We start from the raw sequence: 13,404 nt of genomic DNA on the forward strand, positions 1-13,404 counted from the left end.
AGAGGATGTTAACTGTGAGTTCCTTACACCTAAAGGACCATATTGGTCAAACAAAAAACTGGCATGTCTAACTTTTTTTTCAAATGAAAGAGCATTGGATCTTACAAATACTAATTTTATCCTTATGACAACTCAGGGAGGTAGATACAATTATTATCTTCATTCTATAGAGGAGGAGAATGAGGCAGAGAGATGTTAAATGATTTGCTTGAGTCACATAGCAAGTCAAATTTGAGTTCAAATTTGAATTCAGGTGTTCTTGACTTTAAGTCTAATAGTGTATTCACTGCTAGATGAGAAGATATCTCTAAGGTCCCTTTCTATTCTACATTTATGATGTCATGACCCTATGACATGAGATATCCTTTTCAGCTCATCTGAGTTCTCAATTGCTGATGGCCCAAGGAGGCCCTCGTATAAGATGAAGTTTATATAGTGCAGGCATAAAGTTTACATACTGATTTAAGATTTTCGGAATGCATTATATACAATATCTCACTTGACCCTTATGTTGACTTGATGAAGTAGGTAATATTATTAACCTATTCTCAGATGATACTAAACCTCAGAGAGATTAAGTGATGCGTCCCAGGTCACTACTGAAGCATGATTCCAGCCCAGGTCTTCCTGCCCCAAATGTAGCACTAAGCTCTGTTACCTTCTAGAAATGAAAAGTTCTCCCTTAATTTGTCAAGCTATATTTTGGGTTCTAACTCAAAACAATGAAAACCTGAGTAATACTTTAAAGAAAAATAAAACTTTATTTCTTTTTACAAAATTAGCTGCCAGGGTCCGGGCCTCCCCGGGTTAACAAAACACCAGGAAGGGAGGGGTGAAGCGGGGCCACGGTCAGAGAAGTAGGGAGCTGAGCTCCAGCTCACCCCGGCCGAGCAAACGGTCCCGCTCCAGGCCCCGGCCCTTGTTCTCGGCCTTGACCCTCACGGCCGTGCGGCGCAGGTCATCCTCGGACAGTCCGTCGAAGAAGAAGTCCTCGTTGAACACTGGGTTTCGGCTCTGTCGGACCACGGCGCTGCGCTGCTTGCGCGTCTTGCCCGGGGGCACCAAGGTGACGCTGACTCTGCAGCCGATGGCCCCGGGCGCGGCCGCGCCGCCGTACAGACCCTCGGCTCGGAGCAGGCGGATGCGCAGCCGCCGGGACGCCGGACAGTACTCGGTGGCCAAGTGCAGGGCGGCGCCGTGGTGGCCCAGGCTCACGGTGCTCTCGGCCTCCAGGCGCTCCCGCGGCGGGCCCAGAGCGGCGGCGGCCGGCGGGAGGGACGGAGCCCTCGGCCCCCCGGAGGTGGAGACGCGGTCCGCGTCCGGCGCGGCCTCGAAGTCCTCGTCGTCGTCTTCTGCGCTGGAGACCGAGCGGGCCCGGGCCAGAACGCGGCTCCCACCGGCCCGCAGCGCCCGGCCCAGGAGCCCCTCGGGGGCGCGGAGGAGGCGGCGGTAGCGCTGGCGGCTCCGGGAACGCGGGGCATCGCAGGGAGACGAGCTGGCAGAGCAGAAGGAGGAAGAGGCGATGTCGGTAGTGTCGGGGGAGACCCTCGGCCCTCGTGGGATGCAGGTGCCACCGCTACCGCAGTAGGTGTGAGCCCGAGGTCGCAGCAACTGCCGGGACGGGGGCTGGAGAAGAAGGGCGGCAGCGGCTGCGGAGCCCCCGAGGAAAAGGGACTCCTTGCGCCGGGTATTCGGGCTCTCCAGCAGCGCGCAGAAGCCGTACGAGGTCGGCCGGCGGGGCAGGTGCTGCAGCGAGAGGGCAGCCTGCGAGCGCGGGTCCCAGTCGGTGAGATCCGGGTCCTCCCTGGCTCCCACAAGACCTGGCCGCAGCTCCTGCTGTCGCTGATCTCGGGTAGGGCGTAGGGAAGGACTGGGTAAGAGCCTGGGCGGGATGCAGAACTCTGGGATGCTGTCTGGGGTGAGAACATTGGTAAAGGTGGAAGGAGCGAAGGCAGAGGTGGCCGCTGGGCGTGTCCGCACTCGTAGGAGCCGCTCCAAGCACCACATTAGAGTAGTGGTACTCGCGTGTGAGGGGGTTTCTTGGATCAAACTAATCTATCTAAAACACACAAGGAGACTATAGATCAAAGGACAGCAATTTCGGTTTCTTTTGCTTGGAAATGTTTTCTCCCTCCTACTCTTGCGCTTCCCAGATTACGACTCCCCAGCCCCGCCCCCCACTCCAAATTCTTTCTTTGATGTTTCAACTTGCCTCAAGTGGACTGCTTCCTTATTCTCTTAGCTTTGCCCCCCCCCCCCCCCCCCCCCCCCTTACTCCTACTTCTTCCTTTTACTTTCCTAACACTCATACTCCTAGAATGAATCTGGCCCTAGTTTCTTCCTTGCTGCTTCTCAGAAGCAGTTGGGCAGTCATTTGGTGAATTCCCACATTACTGCACGTTTTCCTTGAAAAAGGGAGGGAACAGATAGCTCACATATCCTAGCCAGATAACTAGTCATCATTCCAGGACCTGATTATCAAGCAGACATGACCCCTCTGTACCTACCTAGAATTCACTGATTATTCTTTTTTGCGTCTCCACGTTTGCAGATTATGGCTGCCTGCAGTGGTGTCTGAGTTGGCACAGATCTCCTCAAATGCTGTTAGAAATTATCAGCAGCAGCACAAGAATAATTGCTGGCAGTTCCTTTATAGGGGCTGCGGGCAAACGTCCAGCCAATCCGAAGGCACTGAGATCCTAAGGTAAGCCCCTCCCCCTCGGCGCTGTGAGTATAATTCGCAGGTTGTGTAACCCGATACCGCCCCACACCGTGCCCCCACTATTTTAGTCAGGCCACGTGGCCCAAGCCGTAGAGGAACTTGAGGAAACTATACCATTTCTATGGCATTGGTAGAAAACTACATAAGTCCTGGGCTTATTTCTTTATCTTTTCCTCTATCCCTTAAACACAAACCTATGGCTGTTCCTATGCAAAATTATGGTGTATTTTTCTGACAATGTTGTCTGGCTGAATGTTTTGGAGTACTCTGAAATCTTTGAAGAGAAGAAACTGTGGATTCCCCAAAGGGCGATAAAGAAGTGCACTATGGGCATAAGCACACAGTAACCACTGTAAATTAGGAATTAAATAGAAATGGTATAAAGGATGTTATCTGAGAAATGTCGAACTAGGAGGAAAAAAAGATGGACTGATCTAATTGTTGGATAGCCCACAGGCTTCATTAGTCTTTGTGCCAAGTCAAGGGAATAAGGGAAAAGAGCCCATGGACATCTCTGACGTTTTCAGTGGGAAGTTGTTGGGAGTTTCAGAGGATGGGAAGGTAGGATGGGGTGAGATCTGTGTCACTGAAAGGAATATTCATGTTAGTGATATCACATATCATGGGGATGTGGGAATACCAGTGTAGCACTCGGATTGAAGTAGTATAGCATGTAAGATGGATAATCAAGGTAATCTATTTTATTTTAGTGACTAAGCAGGGATATACTTTACATCCCTCATTAGTCTTTAAAATAACAATGGAAAAATTGGATCAAGATAAATGTGTCCTTATGTGGGCTAGTGTAATTTGGGCTAGACAAAGTTATGGTATTATATTTAAGATCTTGCATTTATTTGTATTTATTTTCTTTATATTTATTCTATCTGTATATGCTTATATATGTATATATAATCATGGTTATGTTATTATATTTAAAAAATAAGAAAATAAAAACTAAGCCTGGAATGGTAATGATGGTGGGCAACTTTTTTCTCTCAGTCATAGGATCATAGGATCCAGTTAGTCAACAAGTATTAATTGAATGCTCACTATGTGCCTAGCTGTGTGTTATAAATAGTATATATGAGATGCTCAAGAAATATTTTACTATTATTCAAGGAACAATTATTTAAAATGTCTTCAGATATAAATATTACAAATTATTTTGTTCAAAAAATGTTAGGTTTAAAAATGCTATTAAGCTACATTTTCTGTTCAAGCACTAGAAACATACAGACTTTTAGAACCAGAAGGAAGAAAAAAAAAGAGGAAGGACAAAACAAAAGAAAGAAGAAAGGATAGAGATCTAGATCTTATTTTATAGATGACAAATCTGAGATTCAGAGAGAGAAAGAGCTTTGCTTAAGCTCACAACTAGTTATAGTCAATATCAGAAATCATATCTCCTGGCTCTCACTGGAGTAGTCTTACTACCATATTTCTTTGAGACAGTGACACAGTGGATAAAGTGAATACTTTGTAACTAAGAAGATCTGAGTTCAAATTTGGCTGCACACATTTATAAGATGTGTGACTCTGGACAAGAGTCACTGGGCAAGGCACTTCTGTCTGCCTCTTATCTATAAAACAGGGATAATAATAATAATATCCACCAAATGAGATATTTGTAAAATGCTTAGCACAATACTTGACACATAGTAGGTGCTTAATAAATGTTTATTTCCTTCCTCCTATTTTAAGCTGTCACATAAAATTAATAGCAATAGCTCACATTTATATATCAATTTAAATGTGTAAATTATCTTATAATACTATTTGTCTGTTGTCCCCTTTGCCTCATCAAGGCATTTTAAAATATCTATATCTTTAAGAAACCAGATTGAATGAAGATAGAAACTGTTTAAATAACTTGTAATGTGTAATCACATAAGAAAACCAGCAATGGAATTAAATTTTATAGACAGACAACTTTATAGAACAGTAGGTCTTCAAGTTACAAGAGACATTAGATTATCTAGTCCAGACCCTTTATTTTATTGATGAAGAGCTAAAGATCAGTTATAAGGGGCTCAGCTAGTATTCAAATCCAGGTCTCTCCACTGCAAAGTATATTTTCTTTCTGCTACACTTGTACCAGGGAGAGACTGGAATAAGAAGGCCCTCATGTGGAGGACACCAAGCATTTTAGTATTGGGTTTTCCTCTACCTCCCAACATATTTTTCCTTTGTTTTCATATAATTTCTATTAGAAGTCACCTAGGAGATGTAATGGAGAAAGTGCAGGGTCTGGACATTTCACTTTGGACATTTACTTAGTTACATAACCATAGGCAAGCCACCTTTTTTTTTGCCTCAGTTTCCTCAACTGCAAATTAGAGATAATAACAGCACCTATTTTGTAGGATTGTAGTAAGGATCAAAGGAAGTATTTTTTAAAAAGCTTTTAGATATTAGGCATTATATAAAATGTTTACTCCTTCCCCTTATCTCTGTTGAAAGTACCTTTTCATTCTCAGAACAAATTCTTTGATCCAACTACATTTGTACTGACCAAGTCTGTGCCAAGGATTTGCGATCTGTATGATAATTTTTTGGATAAGAAATTGGTACTAGACAGACAGAGACAGAGAAAGACAGAGGGAGCTAGGGAAATACAAGCAAAGAGAAAATGAGACAGACATAGAGAGGTTAGGAGTTCTGGAAAGAACAGAGAATGAGAGGCAATTGTGGGTGAAGAAAACATTCAAGATTCTGAAAATATTAAAAAGTAAAGAAAATATTGGTTAATGATTAAAGTCATTTTTAGATTTAGTGTTTCAGGGATTAGTTGCTTTCATGCACAAAGTCATGAAAATGTTTTTGCCTCTGACTAAGCAAAGTCACTTGTTTTTGCTAACAATTAATCTTCTAAAGTAATATAACAGATAGTATCTACACACAAGATCTGCAGATGGCAGCAAATATAGCTAGGTGTTTCATGGTGTGTTTCAATACCTTGTGACTCTTCATAACTTCATGCTTTTCTCACTTCTCAGCCACGAGAAGCCAACTGGTCATGAGGCTGGGCAGCCTGGGCTAGACCACGTGCACAAGCAGGAGCCATGTGTTTCAAGAAAAATTTTAAATCTTTCTTGCTGTCACTTCTAGATAGCTTACAAATGTAACTATGGGAACATTCAGTTATGGTGCTGGAAAACAGTTCCATGAAAAAAAGCAAAAATAGACCACAGACCATTAGGCTGCTGGTGATTTTGAAGTAAATGTTTGAAAGATGAATAACATAGGTTAGGCATTAGTCTGCTAGTCTGAATATAATAAATAACTGTTGAATGAATAAATAATATGAAGATAAGAAATGGTGGCTACAAAAATGTTACCATATATGCTTTTTTTTTCTTATTCTTTCCATATATTGGCTTTTCTAGTTATACTTTCTACCTCTCTTCTTTATATCTATGCTACTTTTCTAATTCATGTTTTAACATTATCTCTAGAGAGAATTCTGGGAAGATGGCAAAATAGGTTAGAATATTCCAAACTCTTTAAATATCTCCCACAAACAAGACAAAATTTAACCTCAGAGCAAACACAGAGTAGTAAAAAAAAAAAAAAATAGAAATTGGGGCAGAACAGTGGTCATTCTTGGACAATCAGGAAAGATCCAAAAATACCAGGAAAAGATACCAGGAATGAGATTTGGCTTGTGTGAAATGTAAATACCTCCAGGCTAGTTCTGCTGAGAGGGCAAGGAACAAGCCCTGTAAACTAGCTGGGATAGAGTTAACCTGGGCCCAGCCCAGCCATAGGAATTTTCACCTCCCAGACAGTGTGGGGAATCAAAGGTCTGAGGTGAGGAAGACTAGAACCTTTGCTGATAAGGAACATAAGGCCCAACAGGACTGCTGAGATGGAATCCTGCAAGAGAAGAAACCAGCACAAACCTGGTGAGTACAAAAGTAGTATGGCAGGGATGCTGCTTGCTGTGGATACTTACAGAAGAGCAGAGTTCTTGGTTTCTGGTTCTAGGCTGGAAGGAAGAATTGAAGGAGGCCCTGAGGTCAGAAATACTATTCCCTATACTTCACTAATCATCTGCTACAAATAAAAAAAAAAAAATGAGCAGGCAAAGGAGAAAGAACTCAACCACAGAAAATTACTATGGAAATAAGCAAGACCAGAGTTTATCTTCAGAGGAGAGTGAAATGAAAAATGCGTCTCCTATCCCAAAGAATAACAATAAATGGTCACCTCCCCCAAAAGAATTCATAGAACTCAAAAGAGACTTTAAAAATCAAATGACAGAGGTTGAGAAAACATTAACAACAACAACAACAACAAAAGAACAATCCAAGAAAAAACAAAAAGATTATTAAAATAAAGTCAACCAACTGGAAAAGGAGATCCAGAATCTTAAGGAAGAAAATGACTCCTTGAAAACTAGAATTGTGCCAGGGGAAGCCAGTGAAGTTATAAGAGATCAAGAAATAATAAAATAAAATATAAAGAATGAAATAATAGAAAAGAATGCAACTCATCTCATAAGAAAAATAATTGATCTGGACATGAGATCAAGAAGTGAAAACATAATAATAATTAGACTATGTGAAAGCTATGATCAAAAAAGAATCTTCATAAAAAAGGGAAAAGGACCTATATGTCCAAAAATGTTTGTGGTAGCTCATTTTGTAGTGCCAAGAAACTGAAAACTGAGTGTCTGTCCGTTACTTGGAAAATGGCTGAATAAAGTATGGTATATGAATGTTATGGAATATTATTGTTCTATAAGAAATGATGAGCAGGCTGCTTTTAGAAAGCCTTGAAGAGGCTTTACATGAACTGATACTAAATGAAGTGAGTAAAACCAGATCATTGAATGCATGTGGCTCTTTTCAGCAATGAAGGAGATTCTACAAGGAAAACCTACAATAATATAATAGCCAAATTATGAATACCCCAAACTCAAAGAGAAAAATATTATGGGCAAAAAGAAAAAGACAATTCAAATATAGTGGAGCCACAAGATCTAGAAGTGGTTACATTAAAAGACGATAGGTCTTGAAACATATATCAAAGAGCAAACTAACTAGGGTTGCAAACCAAAAATATCATACCCAGCTAAATTAAGCACATCTGAACAACAACAAAAAATTAGACATTCAAAAATGCACATGGATTTTTTTCTATTCTTAATTAAATTAAAATGTTCTTACTTTTTTCTCTGCTTTGTAACTTCTTATTACATTTTCTCCACTTCACAAAAGGGAAGTAAAGGGAGGATAAAGAAGAGGTTGAAAAACTTTCTTTTTCAAATAAAATGTTATTTTAAAAAATCTACTGGTTATCTATCTTTAGATTTTGACAAATATTTTGACATCAATAAGAATGTTTATTTTCTTGTTTAATCCTGTTACTCATATATTACATATTTTCTATCTCTGACAACTTTTTCAGGATAAAAATTATCTTTTCTTTACCTAATCAATTAACAGTTTTTCTTTGATTTAATTGTGTTAACCAAGTTCCAATGTGTATAATGTACTGACAGCAAAAGGCACTCAGTTAATGCTTGGGATAATGGTGTTGTTAGTTGCTATTTAAGATCATAAGAATCACAGGGACATTGACTTTAGAGCTTGAAGGAGTCTTAGAGATAATTCTAGTTGTCAGTCACTTAACTAGTATTTAACAAGTACCTACTATTATGTTGGTCAAGCACTATGTTAAATGCTGAAGATACAAAGAAAGGCATAAAATCTCAAAAAGTTTCTGCTCTCCAGGAGCTCACAGTCTAATGGGGAAGGAGATATAAACAGGAGAAACTGGGGGTGGTCTCAGAGGGAAGGCACAAAGATTCAGGAGAAATGGGAAAGGTTTCTTGGAGAAGATACTGATGTGACTCATGGATTATGAGAGAAAGATTGTGGTTCAAGAGTCTGGAATATGCAAAGGATTACTATGTAATGGTTTTTATCCTATAAGATCACTGACCACAGAAATAATTTTATTGGAGTCTAATTATGTAAATTTGGATTTTCCATCTCAACACTAGCCTTTTGAAATAAAGTTCTATGTATGGAAATTAATGTGTGTGTGGTGGGTAGAATTGTAGATCCCAGAGCAAATCCAACTGTAGTTTTTCAAAGTTGGTTTAATCAAGGACCTGACTAGAAGTGTTAATGGAGGCAAATAGGTATGTAAAACACCAAATGAAGGTCAGGAGACCTGGGTTTAAGGCCCAGCTTTGCTATCAACAATAATAATTGAAGTTGGTATTGAAGTACCCAAGTGAGAGAAAATACAGGATAGCCAAAATAATGAAAATTTATTGCTAGCTAGCGACTGAACCCCACCAGAACAGGGGAGTCAGTATCAAGTGATTTTAGAGACACATATTTATAGAAAGAAACATAAAAGTTCCCTAATACATTTGTCATACTAAAGGAATTTCATCCTAGACAGGAGGCAAAGATTATCACACTAAGGGTGCCATTCCAAATAAAAAAAATATAAAATAAAAGAAATAAAAGACAGTCCCTGTGCTTGAGGAGCTCACGTTCTAAATGGAGGAATATAACATATGGAAGATTTTGGCTATGAGTCAGATGGAAATATCTCATGATCTTTAGGATGCATGAACAACAAATATTAATGCCTCTTTCTTTTGATAAAATGACAAATTTCTCATGTTGAATTCTCATAAATTTCTCAAGATTGTGCTAATGACTTTAGCAGCAAGAGCTTTCTTTTCTGAGTTTTTGATAGTTATAGCTGTAGCACCTGCAGGAACAATTGCCAGATTGCTTGCTTCCCAAGCAAGGGGAACTTGTCACGAGATTTGCTTCCTAAGATGACGTTTGAAGGAACTGGACTGAATACATTGCTACTCCTAGGGTTTTGAGTTGTCTCCATCAGAATTTGAGAGGAGATGGTAGTCATGAAGGTAGTAGGGGTTAGACTTGCCTGGAGCGTACCTCCTCCTGCATCTCTTTCCAGGTACTTTGCTTCTTTAGCTAAGGTGGTTTCTTGTGTGTCAGTAGGCTTGGAGCCAGTGAAGTTGGCTGGCCCTTTTTCTGCAGTAATTCTTTCCATGGATGTTGACTAAGAGATCTGCCAGATACTCTCTTCCCCCTAGGTTTTTGGGTCACCACTCACTCCTGGCTCTCCTCCTACCTATCTGACCACTCCTCTGTTTTGCTGGAACCTTTTCCGGATCACATCCTGTAACTGTAGGTGTCCCTCATGGTTCTGTCCAAGTCTGTCTTCCCTTTCTTGTCTATATTCAATTAGGGATCTCATCCTCCCATGGATTTAGTTACTATCTCTATGCTGATGATTCTCAAATCTATCCATTCTGTCCCAAACTCTCTGTGGACTTCTCATCTCATCTCCAAATGGCTTTTGGACATCTCCAAACAGATATTCAGTAATTCAATAAACGCAGTCTATCTTTCCCCAAACGTGTCTTTCCCTCCCTACCTTTTCTGTTACTATTGAGGAGAATTTCATCCTCAGATACTCAACCCAGGAATCTTTCTGGACTCTACACTATCTTATCCACCAAGTCCAATCTGTTGCCAGGGCCTGGATATTTCTTTGCAACCCTTTTGACTACATCCCCTTATATTCTCTGACACTGCCTCAACTTCAGTACAAGTCCTTATCATCTCATGTCTGCATTACTACATAAGACTGCTGGTGGGACTGCCTGACTCAAATTTCTCCCTTCTCCAATCTGTTCTCCATTCAAGAAATCAAGTATGTTTATTAGAACTCAGTTTCTCCAATATCATTTCTCTAGAGTCAATAAATTCCACTTGCTTCCTATTGTCATATAAAATGCTTTATTTGGTATTCAAAGCCTTTTATAACCTTGCCCCCTCCTGGGTATTTGACAAACAAGACACTTCATCTCTCATCAATGGCCATTTTCTTCAGCTGCCCCAGATTCCTGGAATGTTCTCATTTCTCTGCTCCAAATGATGACCTCCCTGGCTTCCTTTAAGTCTTAAATCCTACCTATTACAGAAAAATTTTCTCAATCCCTTTTAATTTCTCCTTAATGCCTTTCCTGTTCTCTATTTATCTTGTCTGTAACTTGATTGTAAATATCTATTTGTTGCCCTCCCTTAGGAGAACTCATTGAGAGGAGAAACTATCCATTGCCTTAAATTTTTTTTTGAAGGGGGTATCCACAGGACTCAGAACAGTACCTGGTACATAGTAGATACTTAATAAATGCTTATTGATTAATTGATTGATTACCTTTCAAGAATCTCCATGTCATGTTAAAACATCAAGGGAAGAATTAAATTTGCTAATATGTCTGTAAGCAGTCAAGACAGAATTAAAGTACACTTATGTGCCATCAAATGTTCTAAGTATTGGGGATACAAAGAAAGGTAAAAAACCTGTTCTTACTTTCAAGAAGCGCACCATCTTATGAGAGAGACAACATGCCAATAACTATGTAATGACATAAAGTAGACTAAAAATAATCTTATTAGCATTAAAGGGCATTAGGAAAAGCTTCAGGTAGAAAATGGGATTTTAGCTTTGAACTGAAGGAAACCAGGAAAGTCAGGAGACAAGAGACCAGGAGGGCAAGAACTTGGGGGACAGCTAGAAAAAATGCAGGAGTCAAGATGTGAAATGGAGTACTCTATGAGGAACAGAAGCTGGTGTCACCCTATCACAACATACCTGGAGAGGAGTGAGGTGTAGAAAGACAAAAAAGGTAGGCAGGGGGCACTCCAGAAATACATAAATATTTTAAAATGCAAGACATTATAGCCTGCAATATCTTTTCCCACGTTTTAGATCTAACCTATCCAGATGACTTCCTAGTTAACACTCCCATGACTGTTCTCATTATTTATTAATATCACTTATTTGGCAATATATTTCATACCATATTGCTTTTCTTACATAATCTTACTTCATTTCCTTGCTTATTTAACTTTTCTAAAGTTTACCTGCTCAATTATATCAAATAAGCTCTTTAAAGGTAGGAACTGTGTATCATATATAATTATGTCCTAGATTCAGCTAATGTAGTGTTCTGCATAAATATTTGCCGATTGGCTATTGTTAGCTTTCAAACACGCTGCTTTACCAGGGGTGCACAAACTGCATTTTCTTTCACGACTGTTAAAATATTGGCTCAGAAATTTTCTTCAAATTGAGTCTCCCGGAGTGTTTTTTCCCTTCCATTTTTCCATTTAAAAGGTACATTTCTTGATGTTTTGGAAGTGTATAAATCACATAACTTCTTAAATGCAAAATGAGGGACTTAAACTAGAGAATCTCTAAGCTCAATTTCCAAATTTAATATCCAGTTCAGGAATGGTTAATATTCCAATCCTTTTTCCCCGTCCTATTCCCATTCTAACCCAAATTGTGGTTAAAGGCACCTTGAAACGGAAGATATTGTTTGGAAAATGACATAATTGCCCCATAACACAGATTTAAGAAGGGGGAAGGCCCTAGTCTCGTCTCCTCCATTTCTACATCCTTTTTTGAAACAATCAAGAAGCAGAGTTCGTTAAACCCAGGGCTGGTCAGGAGCAGAGCCAGGAAGCAAAATGAAATAATTTTTCATCAGAATTCGTTTCCAAATCCTACTTTTCTTTCTTTTATTTTACATCATTATTTTAATATTTTAAAATGGGTGTGTTTACATTTAAAGGCTGAGATAGGCGCAGAACCCAGGGAACCCGCAGGCTCCGCTTGTACCCAGCTGAAGTGACCGTCAGCGGGCCAGCGGCTGAAAGGGTGGGTCTAGGAGGGCTAACGTGAAAGCGGGCCCGCGCGTGGGTTAGGGTTCTTTATTGGGTGAGGATTCTGCTAGCTGCCCCTCACGGGGGAGCTCCGGCAAGACCTCTTGGGTCTGGGGTCGCTTTGGACTACCAGGATTTAAGGGTTTTTTTTTAAGCATCGTTTGGGAAAAGAAGGCGCGGTCCGCAGACGCTCTCATCCTTACTCAGCTTAAAGAGGAGCTTCCCTGCCTCTCGGGAGGAACTGCTGGCGGACACTTGCCGGGGCCAGCGCAATCTAGCGTCGGGAGCGGCGGACACGAGCGCGGCGGGGAAGCCGCGCGTGCGCGCACGTTTCGGCCACGCGTGCGCGCGCTCCGAGGGTGGGGAGGGTGGGGGCGGGGGACGATTCTCCCTCCCCGTGGGAGACACCGCCTTCCTCTTTCATCCTCCCCTCGGCGCTGCGCAGCTGCAACCGCCTCTGGAGACCAACGCTCGGGTTCGGGTCTCTGACCCGCTCCTCTCCTCCGTCCGCTTCTTTCCTTTCCCTCTGGGCTTCTCCTCCTCCCTTCCCCTCCCCCCATCAAAGCCATGGTGCTGGAGTCGGTGGTCGCGGACCTGTTCAATCGCTTCTTAGGGGACTACGTGGAAAACCTGGACAAGTCCCAACTGAAGCTGGGCATCTGGGGCGGTGAGTGACCCCCAGGGGCCGCCGTCCTTCTGCGGGGGCGGCCCTGCTCCAGCCCTCCCCTCCCCCTCCCGTTTTACTTTCTCCGCTGAGAAGCTCCGCCTCCCGGGGCTGGCGTGAGGCGCCCCTGCCCCTCTTCCTGGACGGGTGGGCGGCGGAGGCCTGCCTGGCCCTCTGCTTTCTCGCATCCTGGGCGCGCAGAGCGAGCCCCGGCGGGGGAGCCTGCGGGCGCGGAGGGGCGCTTCGGGAGGAAGCCTCCCGGCCACTGGGGAGTTCCG

General features: G+C 41.9%; 2 protein-coding genes across 5 annotated transcripts in view; one reads left to right on the forward strand and one right to left on the reverse strand.

Moving 5' to 3' along the window:
- Positions 1 to 738: 738 nt before the first annotated feature.
- Positions 739 to 2,639, reverse strand: LOC116421845 (C2 calcium-dependent domain-containing protein 4B-like). Its single transcript, XM_031955442.1, has 2 exons — positions 2,508 to 2,639; positions 739 to 2,059 (listed from the first exon to the last, which is right to left on the reverse strand). The coding sequence occupies exon 2, from the start codon at positions 2,005 to 2,007 to the stop codon at positions 850 to 852; it is 1,158 nt and encodes a 385-aa protein (XP_031811302.1). The 5' UTR covers positions 2,008 to 2,059; positions 2,508 to 2,639; the 3' UTR covers positions 739 to 849.
- Positions 2,640 to 12,813: 10,174 nt separating this feature from the next.
- Positions 12,814 to 13,404, forward strand: part of VPS13C (vacuolar protein sorting 13 homolog C) — a 177,104-nt gene continuing 176,513 nt past the window's right edge. For all 4 annotated transcript variants that reach the window (XM_031955443.1, XM_031955444.1, XM_031955445.1 and 1 more), the window contains exon 1: positions 12,814 to 13,129. In XM_031955443.1, the coding sequence (XP_031811303.1) occupies positions 13,030 to 13,129 (100 nt within the window). In that variant the 5' untranslated portion in view covers positions 12,814 to 13,029. The remainder of the gene's footprint in view (positions 13,130 to 13,404) is intronic.

The sequence above is a fragment of the Sarcophilus harrisii genome, chromosome 2 (assembly GCF_902635505.1).
Source record: "Sarcophilus harrisii chromosome 2, mSarHar1.11, whole genome shotgun sequence".
Classification (NCBI taxonomy): Eukaryota; Metazoa; Chordata; class Mammalia; order Dasyuromorphia; family Dasyuridae; genus Sarcophilus; species Sarcophilus harrisii.

Coding starts and splice junctions, on each gene's coding strand:
- LOC116421845 (XM_031955442.1), bottom strand. CDS start 2,007: ATGTGGTGCTTGGAGCGGCTCCTACGAGTGCGGACACGCCCAGCGGCC.